This window comes from Scheffersomyces stipitis, chromosome 1, assembly GCF_000209165.1.
Source record: "Scheffersomyces stipitis CBS 6054 chromosome 1, whole genome shotgun sequence".
In the NCBI taxonomy this organism is placed as follows: domain Eukaryota; kingdom Fungi; phylum Ascomycota; class Pichiomycetes; order Serinales; family Debaryomycetaceae; genus Scheffersomyces; species Scheffersomyces stipitis.
In genome coordinates, this window is record NC_009068.1 from 490,217 (window position 1) to 510,326 (window position 20,110).

The window sequence follows — 20,110 nt, forward strand, 5'->3', positions numbered from 1 at the left end:
TCTACAATTTACAGATAATAGACTGGTTGTGTAGCTCAGGACTCAGATTCTGTTCATTCATCTGAATAACTATTTATAAATATCTTTATATCGTGTCTATACTCTTCTAACATCGAGTTGATAAGAGCTTAGAAGACAAAGACCTGGTCGCCCAATTTGGACACAGGCTTAGCTTTGGCAAAGCCCAAACCCACAGCAGCCTTCTTCATAGCACTGATCATAGGAGGAGGACCACACAACAACAAGTTGGAGTCGTCAGAAGCCTTTGGCAATTTCGAGTCAATGATTTCTGGAGTGACAAAGCCAACCGAGCCCTTCCAGTTTTCAGGAGCCTCGTTCAATACGTAATGGACCGAGAAATTGTCTGGGTGTTCTTCAGCCCATTTGTCCAATTCCGACTTCAACAAGATGTCTGATTCAGTAACGTTGGCGTAGATCAACGAGATTTTGGTCTTGTCGGCTGGGTTTCTCAAGATGGCGGTGATGATCTGGTACATAGGAGCAATTCCGGTACCACCAGCAATCATACCGAACGACTTAACCATGTTTGGAGTGTAGGTGAAGAAACCCTTTGGCCCCCTGATCTCGACGTATTCGCCAACTTTCTTGGAGTCGACATGCTTGGAGATGTTTCCGTTTTCGTAAGTCTTGATCAACAAGTCGAAGTAGCCCAATTCGTCATCGGTAGAGATAGGAGTGTAGGATCTGACAACTTCCTTACCGCCTATGGTAGCTCCGATGGAGATGTGCTGGCCAATAGGCAAGCCCAAACGATCGGTCGATTTGGGCAAACCGAAACGGTAGACACTGGAGTTGTGTGAAACGCGTGTCTTTTCAATGAGAGGAAACTTCTGGAAGGTGTCTGGCTTCAAAACGGGGGTGTTCTTCTTGCTTTGCTGAACAAAGTAGAAAATCACGAAGGTCAGAATGATTATCGCGATAGTCGAGAAGACAAAAAGCGGCGAGGGTTCTGTGTCGGCCATGGTGATGTCTATATGGGAAGTATCTGTCTGTCTGGCAAGCGAGATCGATAGAGCAAAGAAAGTCAGGCTTGGAAAACGGGAGATCAGAGAGGAAATGTCGCTGTATAAATATCGTGTATTTTTCACAGTCGCACCCGAGCTTGGAGTCTCAACAAAAAGAGTTACAGTTAGGCCGATGAGACTTGCCCAACTGCAGGTTACCCGGCGTCTGGCCGCTGCGCGCGCGGTGCAAATACTGGCCAGGGTGGAATCTGCCAATTGAGAAATGGTTTCCCGTCACCTGATCGGGTCAAGATTTCCATGTGACTGTAACAGTATCCGAGTTCTGACTTGTGGGGTAAGAGCTAGGAACTGTGAAAGATAGATAGCTAAATGGAGCACACTCAGTACGTAGCCAGTGATTATAGAGAAGATTTAACTAAAATGTCGGGCCCTGGATCTGAAAAGGAAATTACGAGAATGGAGCTCTGAAATTGTTCTCTTGCATTTGTCTTTTTTCGTTTTCAGTAGTGATAAGAGCAAGATCAGAACTTTCAGTACTAAAATGGTCCGGCTCTTAGTATGTTAGAGAAAGTATGGTGATCCTTGTGTGTCTCCACTGGATCGGCGTAAAGCGATTTGAGAACCATAAATTGCGTAACTCCAGCTTCGCCAATCTCGTAGTAATCAGAGCCTTAGTGCAATATCTATGTATATATCTAAGTATGTTGTATAAAAACTAGAAATAAGTTCTGGATCGTGAAATACAGCTATGTGAGATCACCTGAATAAGTCATAGCAAGAAGAAGTCATATCGTAGTCCACGGCTCTCTGGCTTTATATGGTTGAATTCTCATTTTTCATACAATTTTCACTTATCTCCAGCTTCTATTTTTTTGCTGCGAATCATCTCCCATTTCGTGATAAAGCCACCGTTTTTGCACCAAGTGCGACTAACAATTTTTCACTATATGCTACACTGAGTCAAGTTGGCGAAATTTTTCGCTTTCACTTCTGTCTTCACTTTCTTCTTCATTACAAGCCAATGACGATTGAACTTTCGCAATTGGTCAATCCTCCTGTGGTGTCCAAACCAGTGGCCGAGGATATCCCCCCAAAATACATCTATGGCACTCTCAATCCATACCCAGAAGCATTGAAGGTTGATAGCTTGAATGAATTGGCCAGCAACTGGATAGAAAAGTTTTCCGAGAATCTCGACTTTTTTAATGAAAAAGCTGATAAATCCGAAGCAAAAAAGTCTCTTCAAACTCTCGTAGCTTCTCATGCTTCTTGGAAAGACCATTTAGCGCTTTCGTGGGACTTTCGCCAATTCCATGGAATCGATAAGATCAGAGAAGCTCTTGAGAAGCAAGCACAAGAGTTCAAAATCAAAAATCTCAAACTAAGAGACGATGCTCCAGTCAAAGTGGTGACCATCCATGAAGGTGATCCTCCTATAGAATGGTTGCAAGTGCTTTTCACCTTCGAGAACGAATACGGTGTAGGCTCAGGTGCAGTGAGACTAGTATCGACCAAAGATGAAAATGACCAACTTAGCTTGAAGGCATTGTCGATTTTCACGACTCTTGAGAACATTAATGGTCATGAAGAAGCAATCGGTGCTCGTAGATCAAGAGGTCTCAATGTGGGGATCTTCAACGAAAGAAAGCTTTGGGCCGATGAACGGAAAAGTCAACTAGAATACGGCAAATCGAAACAACCAACTGTGCTCATTGTAGGAGGAGGCCAGGGAGGTTTAACTGTAGCAGCCAGGTTGAAAGTTATGGGAATCGATGCTCTTATTGTAGAGAAGAACGAGAAAATCGGTGACAACTGGAGAAACAGATACGACTTTCTTGTCTTGCACGATCCAGTTTGGTCTAAACACTTTCCATATCACAAATATCCAGAAAGTTGGCCCGAATTCTCGCCCAAGGATAAGTTGGGTGACTGGTTTGAAGCATATGCAAAGAACTTGGAATTGAACTACTGGACAAATAAGGAAGTCAAAAACAGTACATTCAACGAAGAGACTGGTACCTGGAAAGTAGACATTGTAGATAGAAGTACGGGTAACGTGGTTGCATTGGAACCAAGTCATATTGTTTTAGCCACGGGACATTCTGGAAAACCAAAGATTCCTGACTTCAAGGATTTCAACTTGTTTCAGGGAACAGTCGTCCATGCTGCTGACTACAAGAATGCTGGCCAAATTGAAGGAAAAGACGTAGTGGTTATTGGAGGATGTAATTCAGCCATAGACGTAGCCCATGATCTCTACGAGCAGAAGGTTAAGTCCACAATTATCCAGAGATCGTCTACCTTGGTCATTTCCTTGGAAAAAGGTGTCCGGACTACCAACGAAGGGTTGTATGATGAAAACGGACCTCCAGTAGAAGATGCTGATCTAATCTTGCATTCCCAGCCTATCCATTTGTTGAATCTTCTTCTGCAGCAGCAGTTTAGAAGAATTACGTCCTTGGAGCCTGAACTCAACGAGTCGCTTGAGAAAGCAGGGTTTAAAACTGACGCAGGTTATGGAGCTACTGGTTTATACGGTAAATATATCCGTAGGGGCGGAGGTTTCTATATAGACGTAGGGGCATGCAAGTTAATTTCTGACGGAGAAATTGGCTTGAAACAAGGTGTAGAAATAGAAAGGTTCACCAAAGACAGTTTGGTGTTGACAGATGGATCTGAGATAGCTGCCTCTACTGTCATTTTGGCTACAGGATATGCAGACATGAGAAACACCGCTTCAGAGATCGTCGATGAGAAGTCCAATTCCAAATTAAACTCCGTATGGAACTTGGATGAAGAAGGAGAAGTAAAAACCATCTGGAGAGATTCCGGACATCCAAACTTTTGGTTCATGGGAGGCAATTTCCTTTTGGCTAGATACTTTTCAAAGAGGTTGGCATTAAAAATCATTGCAAGAATAGAAGAATTAGATAAAAGCACATAGAAGCCAAGTTCAATATTTATATTAGTATCTTCACTCTTGTCGATGTAGATTTCTACCAGAATCAATTGAAGCTTTCTAGTCAATGACTACAGACTAAATATTTGTGGAAGATGTCTATTATGCATCTATTTGTATCTCATTGTGTTTTCTGTATTGGTGTATCTAAGTGTATAAGCATGGTATACTATCATAACTCTTTATAAACATATGGTTCCAAGGTGCAACAGGGGTCTTTCCAGAAAACTTTCCTGTTTGTATTTGATTTGGCGAAATATGTTCTATTGGAACCATCTATGACGCTGACATTATCTTCAGACCATCTGTTTAATCGGGTCCTCAGGATCTTCAAACCTGCTGGCTAATACCGACAGGATTGGTCTGACCTTTGTATCATAAATTTGAGTAGCCATCTTTACCACGTCTTGTCCAACTTCCCATGATACACTTTCGACGCTTTTCCAAGCATTGTAAAGCCTTTGGGAGACATCGTTAATATGAATTTCCATTGTATATTGAATGTGGTTATAAGGAGAGAGTTTCGAGGTGTAACTTCAAAACTAACGTTTCGTCTTGGGTATTCTTCTAGACATAAAAAATCCTCGAGAACTACTCTATTATATACATTTACCACAGTGAGGCTCTGAAATCATCTCATCTGAAATCCTGGTCGACTTCGAATGGTTTAGGCTAATCCATTACTCCACCTGGAAGTGCAGGAGTAACCAGCGATCTATTTGAGGCGGCTTTCACAAGCTAACGTCACCTCCTGACTAAAGTGAAACTCCCGACTAAAGTGAATCTTGCATAGACGCGTTGAAATACATCACAACGATTCTAGATCCTATTACGAAGGAGTTTATTGATAAAGAAAACAGAAGAGCTTAGCCAATTGTGCTAATTGATCGTACTGTAATTATCTCGGAGAAATATCTACGATCCCGAATATTATGTAACGAATTTTGCACCCAAAAACCCAGGTGCATAACTATTATTCTAAATCATGGCTTCAACAGCCTTTTATATACATTCAAATCATATCCTTTCAGTTCTTTCATTTTCGATCTGCTATTCGTCTTGCTCCTTGTCGTCTTCATCCTCATAACTGTCCTTAACATTCCATTGACAGCTGATATCCCATCTAGATCCCTTAGCATTAATGCTCACATACTTAATGAACTTCAAGACCGTAGGATCTCTCAAAATCAACGTCAAGGAGTTCCACTTACATTGGCTAGTGTATAGAACACTATCATCGTTAGGATCGTTGGCACGGTAGATAGCAGGATCATCATCTTCTTCGAATTCACCGTCGTTGTCGCCATTCTTCTGTAGAGCCATACACAACTCGTATCCACCAAATTCACCAGATTCCCAATTCTTAGGATTGATGGAGCTTGGAGTCAAGTTCAAGGTGGCCTCGAGCAAGGCATTCAATTCGTCATCATTACGAGTAATCTTCTTGTCAGTAGTAGTTGCGAGGATAAAATCTTGACCAGGTCTAAATCTTCTCACCAATACTTGTTCACTGGTAACAATCAATCCTGTGACAAACTTTAACCACTTCTTAAATACAACAGATTTCAAGAATGATGCCAAGTCTGCTAATTTTTTGTCGGTTTCACTTTCTAAGTTCAATACTCCGAAGTTTGGTGCTTCTTGTGGTCCAACCAGGTTCACGAATTTAATGGATTTCTCAGTTATATCAAAATGCTTTGTTCCATCCATGTACATAAATCTTTGCTTGTGAGGTGGAATTGCACATTTCCAAGGGTGATGTACTTGTTTGGAATTCTGTGGTACACTTGTATTCAATTCTGTGTTCTTGATCAAATCCCTCAATTCATTAGCATACTCCGTCTTAAGTATATCCTTAATTTCAACAACAGATTCTTCGGCAAATAGTTTACTCAAACTTTCCAAATTAGTCTTCTGGAAGTACAAAGGATTGATGTATTCTTTCAAGTAATCCAATTCTATTTCCGAAAATTCGGAGGTTTCATCTTCGTAAATTTTTGCTTCTTCAACAGGAATATCTCTTCTGTAAGGTTTAGGGAAATCGTATTCTTGCAATTCCTTGCTCTGCAACTGTTGCAAAGTTGATCTTGATTCTGTTTCTTCCTGTTCTCCTGGAACAAAACCAGGCTCGCCGGATTGTGGAATGTGGAACCAACCTTGAATGGACAATCTCTGTTTATCCACTCTAACTTCTTCAACATCGTGGAAGGATCTGCCAGGTTGAACTGTGAAGAATGCAATTTGGTTGAATTGTGGAACAAGTTTAACTTGAAAGTCGGTTTCTGGAACATTGTTCACAATTGCTGGAAACAAGCGCAAACCTCCCCCATATTGAGGCTTCCAGGTTCTATCTGGGTCAGGCAAGTACAAGATGAAACTGACTCTTCTCGAGCCAATGACATCGTCATGGGTTAACAAATGACAGCCCTTGGTATAAGTATTGATTGACATATCCGTCTTCACCCCACTCAACTTACCACAGCCTGTAACTTTAGACACTACATCTCTAAACTGCTCAGAGTAGATAGCAGCTCTCAACTTGTACAAGGATGGCAACCTAGAAAGATCATCCCAGTTCAAACCAGACAAGTTGGCAAGATCTCCCGACTGAAAAACCTTGTAGATATCAGTTTCCTTTTTGGTGAATGCAATTTCGCTCAAAACCTCGCTCCTCACATTTCTCAACAATGTATCATCCATAAGATCTCGAATCGTTCCCCATCTATAGGGCTGACTGTCTTCAATCTCTTTCGTCATCTCATCCTGAAATTTTTCACTCCAGATTTTCCCATTAAAGAAGGTGTGTATGTCTTCTGAGGTGAAAGAGGTATCCAACTTTTTTGTTGGAACCCCGTCCGACGTATCTTGTGGTCTCTTGGTCATTTTTGAAGCGAGCCAGCAGTTGAAGCTGGAAAAATGTTACAACTCATCACCACTGAAATCGAACCAGAAAGTTATAATAAGCCCATCAAGTCGTAAGTGCCTGCACAGTGTTAGAGATGGACAACTGCATGTGCAGGTGTCTAAAATACGAGAGAAGCTTACAGAAAGATAATACTGAACTGCTGGGTCTTCTGTGTTTCCCGATAAAATAGACGCTAGTGTTGCAAATTAGCAATAAAAGTCACTAAAAAACGTGAATTTGTTATTCTTTGGTGATTGAAAAGCGATTCAAAAGGAGTTACAGTTGTCTTCTAGAGATCATTGAGACGACTTTCCGAAACTGGGAGGATGATCACAAAGCTATCATGGTCTCAGAAGAAGCTAAGTAATAGCAAATAGTTTCCTCTATTGCATTGTTGCAATGGAAAAACTCTCAGATTTACTATTTCCATTACATCTTCTACTTCCAAAAGCTTCCATACCTCCATCTATTTTGCAGCTCATTTATCTATTGTACCTGTACACAGTACATCTGATACGGTGTAGTTGAATCATATCACGTGCCTCCGGTTCCGGGGTGAAAAATTGACTCATAGGAGTGAAAAATTCCACCTCAGTAAATATTTATATATATAAATATCGTTAATATATTTCTGGTTTCTTCTTTCTGACTCATATCTTTGAAACTATCACATACCAGTGGACATTGTAGCCATCATCTACTGCAACTACTTCTACTACTACAGCTGGTACTCTGACCACCACGTAGTCTATTCTGATTCAATTTCAGATCTGAGAAGAGCCAAACAGAACGATCTACACACCTAAGATTCAACTTCACTAGTTAAATTTGATTTCCCGGTTTTGACTTTCATTCACGTTTCAGATATTCATTAATATTCCCAAAATACACATACCATAATGTCAGTTTCTCCTCCGTTGTCGGCCAAGTCGTACAACTCAATAGTGGACCTCAGGTTCACTGCGTCGAAGCCCCAGGGCTGGGTGGTACAGAAATTTGGAGGCACTTCAGTGGGTAAGTTCCCGGAGAATATCGTGGACGATATTGTCCTGGTTTTCTCCAAGACCAACCGTGTCGCTGTAGTATGTTCTGCCAGATCGTCGCAGACAAAAAGTGAAGGTACTACTTCTCGATTGTTGAAAGCAGCAGACATAGCAGCCGAAAGTGGTGATTTTCAATATATGCTTGACGTCATTGAAGATGATCATGTCAAGAATGCCGAAGCCAGAGTGAAGAACAAGACTATTCAGCAGAAATTGGTAGCAGACACCAAAAGAGAAATCGCACATGCTGCTGAGCTTCTCAGGGCATGTCAGGTGATTGGAGAAATCAGTGCCAGATCGCTTGACTCCGTCATGTCCATTGGAGAAAAGCTCTCATGTCTCTTTATGGCTGCTCTCATGAACGACCATGGCTTAAAGGCTGTCTATATCGACTTGTCTGATGTCATTCCATTAGACTATGATTTCACCAACGGCTTTGATGACAATTTCTACAAATTCTTGTCTCAGCAGTTAAGTAGCAGAGCCTTAGCTTTGAGCGAAGACACTGTTCCTGTCTTGACAGGTTATTTCGGAACAGTCCCTGGAGGATTGTTGAACGGAGTAGGCAGAGGCTACACAGACTTGTGTGCTGCTCTTGTTGCCGTAGGAGTACAGGCAGATGAGTTGCAAGTATGGAAAGAAGTGGACGGTATCTTCACTGCTGATCCTCGTAAGGTGCCTACAGCCAGGTTGTTGGACAGTGTCACACCTGAAGAAGCAGCCGAATTGACATACTACGGCTCGGAAGTCATCCACCCCTTCACGATGGAACAGGTAATAAAAGCCAAGATCCCTATCAGAATCAAAAACGTGGTGAATCCAAAGGGAAGTGGTACCATCATCTTCCCAGATAACGTGGGCAGAAGAGGCGAGGAAACTCCTCCACATCCTCCTGAAGCTTACGAGACGTTATCCAGTAGTTTCGTGCTTAGCCATAAGAAACGTTCTGCTACAGCAATCACTGCCAAACAGGATATCGTAGTCATCAACATACACTCTAATAAGAAGACACTTTCCCACGGGTTTTTAGCCCACATTTTCACAACTTTAGACAATTTCAAGTTGGTTGTTGACTTGATTTCAACCTCAGAAGTTCATGTTTCTATGGCTCTCCAGATCCTGCAAGACCAGGAGCTCCAGTTGAAGAATGCCTTGAAGGATTTGAGAAGAATGGGTACCGTTGATATCACAAGAAATATGACCATCATATCGTTAGTTGGAAAGCAGATGGTCAATTTCATTGGTATTGCCGGTAATATGTTCAAGGTGTTGGCTGATAACAGAATTAATATCGAGATGATCTCACAAGGAGCAAACGAAATCAATATTTCTGCTGTCATCAACGAAAAGGATACGATTAGAGCTCTACAATCGATCCATGCAAAGTTATTGGAAGGTACATTTGGCTTCGACGATCACGTGGAGAGTGCTGTAGACCTCCGTCTTGAGTCGTTGAAGTTCCAATAGACTTAGAATAATTATATCATGTATATACACCAAAAAAAGATAGCACTAATTATAGATCCCACTCTACAAATCATAAAAGTCAGGTAAAACAAAAAATTATCATTGGCCAAATAGATCAGAAAGAACTATTGTTATATCAGCAAATAAACCAAATTAAGAACTAGTTTATGAACCCAAGAACCAGCTTATACATCTAGTTTAAAAACCAAGTTCTGACTTACAACTAGATAATCAGCTAGCTGACAGAGCCGGTATACATCTGACGTAGCCAGCCTATAGAACAAGCCTATACCTTATAGAATAGCTATGCTAACTTCAATAGCTCAGATATCAAAGTCACCAGATTCTCTACTACTAGCTTGTCCACCAGCAGACAACTTAGCGTTTTCATCAATCAACTCTTCGAACAGACCAACCATTCCTCCCAACAACTCAGCAGCCAACTTGTGGTAGGCCAATTGGGCTCTGATTAACTCCAAGAACTCTTCTAAAGGTCTGGCGTTTTCCAAAACGTTCTGCATGATGTTAATTGCGTCTTCTACGGTGTTGGCAAACTCATCTTCGGCGTTTTCCATGGCTACTCTCAACTGGGGCTCTTTCACAGCGTTAGTACAGCTAGCCAAAGCAGATCTCAGCAAATCGTAGTCGATTCTCTTCTGATCGACTTTCTTCTGAATGTTGTTGCTCTGCGAGATTAACTGTCTCAAAGTTGTAGTCAATGGCTTGTTGAACTTGGACTTGATCAACTGGTCTTGGCCCAAACGGGCGTTGGCGATCTTGTTCAAATTAGACGAATACAAGTCTAAAGCCTTAATAAGTGGATCCTGGGTAGGAGCTGCACTAGCAGTCAAAACAGAACCGTCTGTAGCTCTTGATAAAGCATGGTACAATGTCTTGGGAGGCTTGAATTCGCCAGTAGAAGGATTAATCAAGGCAGCCTGGGCTTCTGCTGGAGTAGTAGCCTTCAGCAAAGAAGACACTCTGGTAGAAATGTTCTTGCCAAACTCGGCAAACAGCTCCTGGGCGTTGCTGGGATAGTCATAGCTTTCGTTTTCATAGTTGGCTGTGATTTTGAGCACGTTCTTGTACAATTGCTCGATGTGGTTACACTTGGAAGCCAAGTCCAAATACTCAGAGGGCAACTGGCTGATATCATCAACGTTGACTTTACCAATTCTTTCTTGTACGATTCTGTTGGTTCTCTGGGCCAATGGCAAGATCTCGTTGTTGAACTCGGTCGAGAGCTTGTCGCCAAAAGACTTCAAGTCTTTGGTGAAGTTGGAAAAGTTAAAGGACATGCTTATTTTGGAACTTTTAACTACGGCGATATGGAATTATAAGAAGAAAGTATCGCGATCTCGCTTGTTCTTGATCGTTTTGACTAAGTAAAAGATATGTGAATACGTTCTTCAATGCTTTATGAACTGAAATGTCACACAATTGGAACTGTTTGCAATTCGTGGTTCCAAATCTCTTTTATTTCAAATACGCTGTAGATAAAGAGATCTGCTGTCTGATTATTTGCTTCTGACTTTTTTTTCTCAGTGCGAATTAACGCTCCCTGACTGTTTATATGTAGGTTTGGCTCAGTGTTACGAATATAGGCTGAGTATTATCTAGACGTAGTTAACATAGCTAAGGCTACGGTTGCAGGGTGAATTATGGTCCGAAAGCAATTGGAGAATGTAGAGAGTAGTTTAAATATGTACCTTTTTGGGGAAAAAATAAAAAACTGCAGAAAAATTGAATGTGAGACTGAGTAAGAATCCAAAAGCTTACTGTAATAGATCTGAGAACAGGATGTACGAGATTCAACTTTCGTACAAATACTAAAAAGTGATGGACTGGTCAAGTCTGAATGCCACTCATCTACTTGTCTACTTGTCTATAGTGCAAAATCTTCTAACATCTTATAATAATATCCTATATATTACAACATTTTCAACGCTTCTCTACTTTTCGCAGCCATTTCGACACCTAAAATTCCAAGCCGTTTTCGAAGAATTCATCTACAGCCTTGGTCAATCTGACACCAGCCTCCTTGAGCTCCTCGTCGTTGTTGGCTGGAGCGTAGGTCAATCTGAGGAAGTTGGCTCTGGCCAAGCTGAACTTCTTATCCACACTCATGTTGAGCCCTGGCACTACACCCACACCGTAGGCAATAAGCTTCCACTCCAACAATTTGATTTTAGCAGCGATATCGGTACCCTCTGGGAAGTTGACGATGAGGGCTGCGAACATTCCAGCGCTGGGATCAATAATGTCGATGTACTTCTTCTTGTAAGCCTCAGACTCGTAGATAGCGTCCAACAAAACATCTCTTCTGTGTGCATAGGTAATTCTCATTTTCAAGATCCATTGCAACCAGCCATCTACACCGCCGAATCTCTGTTGGATGACGTTGTTGACAATCAACTGAGAAGTACCAGAAGGGAATCGGGTGACAAGGGCAGCATAGTTGGAAATAGCCTTAATCGCATCCTTGTGTCCTACAATGAAACCAAGTCTCAAGCCGGGAGCAAACAATTTGGAGAAGGTCTCGATTCTAACAACTCTTCCCTTGGTGTCAAGAGTTAAGTACGAAGGAGTCAAGTGGTCTTTGATGTAATCGTCTACAGTCAAGAAAGTGTCCAACTTCAAGAACGACTTAGGTTTCTGGAATGGTGGTAATGTAAGGTATCCATATGGATCGTCTTCGATGATAGCAAAATCGTACTTATCAGCCAACGCGATGACCTTCTTACGGAACTCTACACCTTGGGTCAACCCAGTAGGATTTTGACCAGTAGCAATCGTGTAGAGAGCTTTTGGTTTCTTCAATCCAGGCTTGAGAGTTTCCCAGTTTTCTAACAAGTCCTCCAAGTACTCAAGGTCGATACCTTCACTCTTCTGGGAGATATCCAATTTGACAGGAACAGCGATTCCGCCTACCAGTCTAATGTTAGCCAAGAAGGGAGTGAAGGTGAACTCTTCGATCAAGATTACATCCTCAGGGTCCAAGAACAAATCAGCCACCTTATTCAAGCCATCACCAGCACCAGTGGTGATGATGGTTTCCCAGTCTTCAAACGCAGGCTTGTGCACTCTGGAAATGAATTCCTTCGTGAACTTCAACAAAGGCGCCAAACCGTTAGTATATGAGTACTGCAATCCCTTGGAGATATCAATCAAATTCTCATCGTCGGTGAATCTGTCGATGCGAACAGTATTGGACTTGGCAGAATCAACCAACTTGTCTGTAGACAGATTCAATGACAAGTTTTCCAACGAAGCATTAGTGACTGGCAACGACAACGACTTTTGGAACGGATAGTCTACCAAGTTGACGTCGATCGAGTCAATGGGAAAGAATCCATTGTTGGGCATTCCCCAGTGCAAAGGCAAGGGCTTTGGGTGGGGCTTGAAGCCCTTGGGAGGTTCATCACTGGGTCCCGTGGCGAAGTGGGTGGTTTCTCTACCAGCAGCTCTTTCGGAAATGAGGTTGGAAATTGTAGACTTTGTCATTTTTGAAGAAGGGTCAAGAATAAAATAAACTGGAATATTTAGATCTGAAAGATTGCAATCGATCTAAAAAATTGGGGCTAGAAAATATTCAGATATACGAACGGAGTGAAAAATCCAACTTAGTTATAGATTCTGTTCAAACCAAAATGATCCCCAGACGTTTCAGACTTGGAGGTTGTACTAGCAGCTAACAATGCTATATGGGAAAGTATATAAAGCAAGACGAAAACGGAATTTAAGTCTTCCACTGGCGGAAATCCTGTGGTTTATATACTACCCCGATTACTAAGCTCGGGAGCCATTCCTTATCAGACTAAAAATCCGCACCATATACACTATTAACCACTCGGTGCTAACCTTTACCAACTCGATCTAGGCATGGCGAAGAGCGCAACTTCGGTTGCAACATCAGCCACGATTATCTCGGTCCAGCAATGAAGGATTTTTATGTCTTTTTCTTGAAAAAAGTGTTGGTTGTGCTGACTTGGATTTTTCAATTTTAAGAAGATCATATCTACATATTTTATCGGTTCTTATCTCAAATTCCGAGCCCAACCTCTCAGCTTGGACAATCTGAATTATTCTAAATTATTTATTCTTTCTAACAAAAGCTCTATTTCTGTCTCTTTCTCGAGTCTCCATTATACCAAGGCATGGGCATGATGGAGAAGGTAAGTATTTCGGAGATTGACTAATCCCAGTCTGTGGTGGCTAACTGTGACTAATATATCTAGGTATTGCAAACTGTGGTGGATAGTCTGAATTGTGCAGTCTGAATCGGCACTTTCCCTGTTGGGCTATTTTTCTGTTTAAGGAAAGTGAATTTGCAATCAGAATGCTTTTCAACAATTCTAAAATGATTCACGGTATGAAGTTATTTGTTCCAAATACGTAAGACTTCAATCAATTCAATACTTCTGTCCTCTTGCAAAAGCCTCCGCATGCTGGTAGCTACTAATCTTTGTTCAATCCCACAAAAATTTATGGCTATCATTCCTCGCAATATTGTTACATGCTCTTTATTCTATTATACATTATTGAAGATACATTTTGTATTATACATGCTACCTACATCACCTGATCGTCTCCAAGAATCTCATCCTCTAAGTAGTTTACATTCTGACATGCTCGGTACTCTTCGATAACACTAGCAACACTTTCTCGACATTCGTTGAACATCTCCATTACTTTGGCAATCTCCAGTCGATCCTTGGACCCAGTGTAGGAGTTGACGTATGCTTCTCGCTTGGCCAAAAGATCGTACTGCTTCAATATCTTGGTGAATACCAGCACTATGGACGTATTGTTCGAGACTTGTACTCCACTGATATTCTTTTGTCCATTTTCTTTAGCCTGTAGGAATGGCGATTTCTTGCCATGTACCAATTGTATAGAGGTAGGAGCCCAGGGCACAAAGTCGACTCTCAGCTGGGCTTTGATTGTACCCTTTCTGATTTCCAGATGGTCTAGGTTGTTGCCTATCAAATAGTTAAGCATTGATGTGTACTGCACAGGCTGGTCTACTCTGTTCATCTTGTATCTGTCGTTGAGAAGCTCTAAGATAGTGTCGTATTCGTTTGAATACACATGCTTGTTCGTCTGGGATGCGAATGGAGAAATCGATGTCGTCAAGAACTTCAAGTCTGGCGTAGGTACCAACGTAGAAAGTATGGATTCAATAGAACTATACATGTACCCAGGAAACCGCAAAGGATTTGATATGCTGGCCAGAACATAGGCAATCAACTTATTTGCGCCATCATAGCCATCGCCGTGGTTTCCATGAGTATTGAAGAGCAAGTTCTGGATCGAATTCAAGGCGTCGTTGTGGTACACAAACGTAGCATCACTGTACTCGATTAGTCTGTGTAAAGTCAAAACTGTGTTATATGGCTGAACAACAACGTCCGACGTCTTTTCGTTGGAGGGAAAAATCAGAAAAGTGTTGATAAGCTTCTTGCTGCCGTATCTGTCACTCAACTTTTCAAGAAGCAAAGATCCTACACCTGATCCAGTTCCTCCCGCTACACTATGGAAGAGCTGGAAATTGGCAAGATTGTCACATTTGTCCACTTCTCTGTCGATCAAATTAAGCAATTCTTCTTCCTTTTCCTGGCCATACTCATACCCGTGTTTCCAGTTATTTCCAGCTCCACTGCCCTGTTCGCTGAGATGAATATTACGAGGATTATACATCGGCAAGGAATTTACACATTTAGAAATAACAGAGGGCTCCAAGTCAATAAGTACCGACCGAGGCGTATACTTATTATTGTCGGATAATGTGAAGAACAATTCTGGTCGGTCGTCCCTGTATTGGCCTGAGTTGGAATCTTTTGTGTGTTCGTCATTTTCGTTATCTATGCCTTGCGCTCGGAATCCCAATCCTGTGTTGCTAGGATACGGTGATGCACTTCCATCGGCCGCTATTCCATGCTCAATAGCTAGTTGGTTCCAGTACTGAAGTGCTACCTGGTTTCCACATTGTCCTGTTTGAAGAGTAATAGTTTCGCTGGTTGAGTTAGTATTAGATTCTGAAGTCAATGATATTCAGAGAAGTTTACGTACCCTGGCATTTTTCACCTTTTAAAATCGCTTTCTTTTGCTCAATTCAAATATGATGTATGTCCATGTAAGCTGAGCACGTCTGTAGTTCAGTTACTTTGCAATGTGGAGATTCAAGCGGTGTACTGCGGAGTTTTCTATATGGAGATTTGAAAAAGTAATGGATTTTATTTTTGTAGACGCGGTTTCTCCATAAACGTAAACATACGTTATAATTTAGTGCTGATTGAAAATGGGTTATATACAGTCCTATAACTGTTGATCTCTCCCAGCTCTTCTCCCTTAAGTATAAAAGAGTAGTTGAAATCTATTTAAAACAGGTGGTCTCTTCTGTGAACTACTATTCATCCTTCTTATCCCCCAGTTTCAGCTTTCCGTGTATAATTTATCTACCTTCTGCTTCTAGGTGAAATCAGAAGTTGCATCCTATATATTTTGCTTATACTCACGTGATCCATACCGAACAACCACGAAATCAATATCTTACTGTTGTACCAGGTAGAAGCTCCACCAGACATTCAAAGCTACTTCCTTCTAGTTCATCTAATTTTTTTCAATTTAACATATATGTAATAACGATATAAAATATAAATAGATTTTGCAAGCCTACTCCAGAGCTAGGAACATTTTCCTGTGACAGTTTTTGCATAACTGTGTACTTTTGAATAATATCTTCAAAATCATAAAGCTATAATGTGACATGAGTGATCTCGCCTGTTTGTGCAAGAATCTTCATTAGTTTCCGATGCATCGAACCAAATCTTAAGGTTAGTCAAGTTGGCGAGCAATCATCAAATAAGGGCAAATAATGGGCAAGCGGATTTCTGATTGTTTTTTAAATATTAGTTTGGTATAATCAGGGAGTGTCAATAGCTAACTGGAAGTACTTGGAGCATGCAGAAAAACAACGGGGGAATAATAAATTTTGAATAGAAAGGAAATGGGGTGGGGAAACATAAAATTAGGTTAATGGGCCTAACCATAAGTCATTAATTGGGGTTGGATTCATTTTCTTTTAGGCTTGGAAGTTGTTGAACTTAGTAGGCAACAGCTCTTCTTCTTCTCTTTCTCTTACAAGTAACTGGACCCGATGGTGTGCTTGATGGAAGGTCGGTTCCACACTTACCGAGGAAAGCGTTCAAAGCGTTTGCAATCACGGTATTCAAGGTTTGGAGGTTGAAGAAAGCTTCAAACAAACTTGGAATCAACCCAGAGTCAGCAAGATCACTGATAAGTTCTGGAATTGTGATAGCATCCTGTTCGAACAATTGCTGGATCAAATCAGCACCCCAAGTGTAGAATTGTTCGTCAGTGACTAAAGCGTTGACGACTTGAGAAGCTAAACCGGAAGACTTCAATGATTCCATCAATGATGTAAGCAAATCTTCTCTCTTGTACTGTTGTCTTTGTATTTCTCTCTTGGCTGGAAGCAAATCTTCTCTCTTGGCCACAGCAGAGGTGGTACTTCCACCGCCACCAAGAAGCAAGTTACCAATGAACTTGAGCGCAACTTTGTAAACAGTTGCGTAGAACTGACAGTTGGAGATAACATCTTGAATGACTTGAACTGCCAAACCGGAGTCGTTCAAAGCTTTAAGCAAGGTGTCAAGATTGACAATACCACTCTTGAGCGCGGCGACGATAACGTTAGTGGCAATGGAAGACAACGTGGGATCGTCAATGAAGTAAGTAATGATACCAGGAGCCAAGTTGGTATTCTTGATGGCAGTCAACACATCGGTGACAATTTGGTTCTCTCTCTTGGCGATCTCTTCTATGGACATGGTATGTCTCTTGGAAGCAAAAGAGTTGATTCTGGCAATGGACATCTCAAGATGGTCAGTTTCTCTCTTGGTCAAATCAGTTGTGGTGGTGGTGGCAGTTGGAGCAGCAGCAACTGAACTAAGAATGGCCAAAGCCAAAGTAGTAGTGGTAACGGATAACTTCATTGTACTGTTATGTTAGAAGACTTGTACAAAGACTGGTGTTCTATTGTATGAAACGATTGAAACAAGTAGTTTGATGAATCTACAACTGTAATAAAAACAGGAGGCGGACTAAAAAGTCGAGGTGTTATGGAGGTTGTATCTACCATTATATATTCGAAAAATTTGGAGAGCCATTAACCAATTGTCCAGTTCTCACAACCCAAATAGGAAAATTTTTAGTTTTTTCTTTCTCAAATTGGTGGAGCACCTGGAATGGATTGTCTTCAACCTAGTCAAGCTGCTTCCTAAAGCAGTTATTCGCCCAAGATCGAAGTGCCACTTATACTTGGGAATCGGTTGCAAAATAATTCCTAATTAGGAAGTACTATTGAGATTTTTGATCCTGCATATATTGGTTTTCTTTAAGTTGGTTTGGGACACTTCCTAGATGGGAAGTTTCAGAGAAGAGGGAATGATAAATTGCCCAGTCTACAAAAATGTAGCTCTGCTATAACTCTCAACTTGTTGAAGAGGAAGCTTCAGAAAGATCTAATAATAGTTTGGTAGATCGAGACATTCACTTGCTTGACTACTCCAGCTACAGCATCCTAGTCCTTACACGAAAGAAGTCTACTATAGAGGTGCCTAAAACAACAGTAATTGAGAATTGGAGTAACTCAGAATTGGAGTAACTAAGAATTGGATAGAATCAGATGCTTCACTTACAAGAGGAAACGCTGGAACTCATGCTGAGTAAAAGTTTATTCTCAAGTTTATCCATTCAGTTTTTCCACAATAGTTTCGACTCCGCATACCATTCAACAACCACTCCTGTATTTAGTACCGCTACACTTATTTGCCAGTCTTGGTGATATTTATCAGCTCAGTGTTTGGCTCTTGATCTTGGGGAAGAAACTTTGCGGAGAATTCTCTGTTTATATTTCTGAAATTGGAAAGAAAGGCAGCTAAGGGGGCAGTTTTCTAGACAGGTTTTTGGCCGAGATGATACACAATCCATGTGAGAATTGCTTTTAGTGCCATTTTAGTGCCAATTTTCGAGGTTGGAACCAATCTAAATAAAGAAAGTAGGCTCCACTTGTTGCAGCCTGTGGATGCTGCTAAATATATCCATGATTATTGAACCTTTTAGAATTCTCCTAAAGAAATTGGGCCGCTGGATGATTCTAGATTTGGAATACTGGTCAAGAGTAGGGCTGGGGCCGAGATAGCCGACAGTAGAGTATTTACTTCTGTATTCAGCAACCGTTAAATCTGGTACCAAAGGTATTTGAAAGTTTTGAAGAGGATCCTACGACTGTTTGAGGTCTATTGCATTAAGTATCGACAATCCATGGTCGTGGTATACGAGTTAATATTACGGATGGAAAGTCTTTTTTGATAAGCTACAATCCTAGAACAAAATATGATCGATTAGTAAAGTTAGCAACTATTGTCAGATGTCTGAGCCTACAAACTAAATGTGTAAGCTAGCATTGGTAAAGCCCAATATTTGGCATGCTTGATTCTGGGTGCAAACGGGGAGTCGATTTCCTAATTAGGAAATGGTAATTGCTATTACCGACTGAGACATTCTGGGAAAGTGGGCCAAGCGATCTCGATTCAGTGCTTGATCGGTTGAAGATATCGTCTAGTTGTGACATTAGGAGCCGAGACTTCCACGTTCTGGGGCAAATATTCTCCACATTGATAAAAACGTGAAAACCTACCATTTCTCTTCAATTCGCAATCGTTACTGTGAGAAGAGAAAACTCACTTGAGTTCAAAATTGAGTTCAAAAATATAACATTCTCTGCTGTCTTCTTGCTCACAAATGTGGTTCAATATGTTATGGTAATTAAACAGCAAGACAGACATTTATGGCTTATTGTTTTAGTATACAATGAATAGTTGTCTAAATAGCTAGCCACTTTCAGGCGAGTGGCTCATGCAAATTATTCAGTTATGCTCAGACCTACGATTGACAACCAAAGAATGATTATAACAAATTTATTTATAAAACAAAATACTCATTAGCTCTACATCTATGTCTTCTCGAGTCGACAGACGTCCCTTAGAGGGTTATTCTACTTGAATAAATCTCCAGCTCTCGTTGCCGTTGTCACCGGCAAGAGCTAAGAAGCGACTTTGACACCATTTACGCACAATTATTTTCGCACCCCTGCCGCAGTATTTAGCGGAAGCTTCGGTCGCCGTCAATCACGCCTCGTAATTTTGTCTCAAGCTCGTTTCTCCAGACTTAATCTTCCGTTGATAGAGATATTCGGAAGAGGACTGTACGGAAGACAGAGTAACCGTAGCTCCATCGCAGATCGTCGGAAGGGATAGTTAGGAATGTAGCCCGTAATTCTTAGACAGAGATATTGACATTTTAGAATTCATAGCTTGGGTATTTCTGAAGCTGTAGAGTGCTGTCTTGTATACTTCAACAAGTATAAGTCTGAGCACAATAGCAGTTTGTGGAACTAGAAATTGTGGAAATTTTTGGTTCAATATCGACTGCAATTCTAACACAATTTTAAGTCAATTGCCTTCGACTGTCAACAACAAGAGACGACCGTAAGACTCTATAACATTACATATTCTGGATTCTAGAACCAGATCCATTATAAAGACTTCAGAATCCAGTTTCGTATAGTGAACCTTTTTGCACTTTTCAACCTCCGAGACTTTCCATAATCATTTTTTTCATTTTCATTTACATCTACATCATACCCCTAGGAACGCCATGAAAC

At 41.1% G+C, this 20,110-nt stretch overlaps 8 protein-coding genes across 8 annotated transcripts; 2 read left to right on the plus strand and 6 right to left on the minus strand. All coding sequences in view use genetic code 12, as the record gives it.

Moving 5' to 3' along the window:
* Positions 1-36: 36 nt before the first annotated feature.
* On the minus strand, positions 37-1,032 carry CBR1 (NADH-cytochrome b-5 reductase). Its single transcript, XM_001387695.1, has one exon. It carries the CDS (start codon positions 981-983, stop codon positions 129-131), a length of 855 nt encoding a protein of 284 aa, XP_001387732.2. The 5' UTR covers positions 984-1,032; the 3' UTR covers positions 37-128.
* A 975-nt stretch (positions 1,033-2,007) lies between these two features.
* Positions 2,008-3,930, plus strand: FMO4 (putative flavin-containing monooxygenase; the record flags this gene model as incomplete). Its single annotated transcript, XM_001387294.1, has 1 exon — positions 2,008-3,930. The coding sequence occupies one exon, from the start codon at positions 2,008-2,010 to the stop codon at positions 3,928-3,930; it is 1,923 nt and encodes a 640-aa protein (XP_001387331.2).
* Positions 3,931-4,881: 951 nt separating this feature from the next.
* NUA3 (Predicted component of NuA3 histone acetyltransferase complex) lies at positions 4,882-6,828 on the minus strand (the record flags this gene model as incomplete). Its single annotated transcript, XM_001387696.1, has 1 exon — positions 4,882-6,828. One exon carries the CDS (start codon positions 6,826-6,828, stop codon positions 4,996-4,998), a length of 1,833 nt encoding a protein of 610 aa, XP_001387733.2.
* A 700-nt stretch (positions 6,829-7,528) lies between these two features.
* HOM3 (aspartate kinase (L-aspartate 4-P- transferase)) lies at positions 7,529-9,415 on the plus strand. Its single transcript, XM_001387295.1, has one exon. The coding sequence runs from the start codon at positions 7,750-7,752 to the stop codon at positions 9,358-9,360; it is 1,611 nt and encodes a 536-aa protein (XP_001387332.2). The 5' UTR covers positions 7,529-7,749; the 3' UTR covers positions 9,361-9,415.
* A 268-nt stretch (positions 9,416-9,683) lies between these two features.
* Positions 9,684-10,658, minus strand: GVP32 (Golgi vesicle protein; the record flags this gene model as incomplete). The annotated part of the gene is made up of 1 exon (XM_001387697.1): positions 9,684-10,658. The coding sequence occupies one exon, from the start codon at positions 10,656-10,658 to the stop codon at positions 9,684-9,686; it is 975 nt and encodes a 324-aa protein (XP_001387734.2).
* Positions 10,659-11,337: 679 nt separating this feature from the next.
* On the minus strand, positions 11,338-12,864 carry ARO9.1 (aromatic amino acid aminotransferase II; the record flags this gene model as incomplete). The annotated part of the gene is made up of 1 exon (XM_001387698.1): positions 11,338-12,864. One exon carries the CDS (start codon positions 12,862-12,864, stop codon positions 11,338-11,340), a length of 1,527 nt encoding a protein of 508 aa, XP_001387735.2.
* A 1,068-nt stretch (positions 12,865-13,932) lies between these two features.
* TUB4 (Gamma tubulin) lies at positions 13,933-15,060 on the minus strand (the record flags this gene model as incomplete). Its single annotated transcript, XM_001387699.1, has 1 exon — positions 13,933-15,060. One exon carries the CDS (start codon positions 15,058-15,060, stop codon positions 13,933-13,935), a length of 1,128 nt encoding a protein of 375 aa, XP_001387736.2.
* A 910-nt stretch (positions 15,061-15,970) lies between these two features.
* Positions 15,971-17,378, minus strand: OPS4.1 (hypothetical GPI-anchored cell wall protein; the record flags this gene model as incomplete). The annotated part of the gene is made up of 1 exon (XM_001387700.1): positions 15,971-17,378. The coding sequence occupies one exon, from the start codon at positions 17,376-17,378 to the stop codon at positions 16,467-16,469; it is 912 nt and encodes a 303-aa protein (XP_001387737.1).
* Between the last annotated feature and the right edge of the window lie 2,732 nt (positions 17,379-20,110).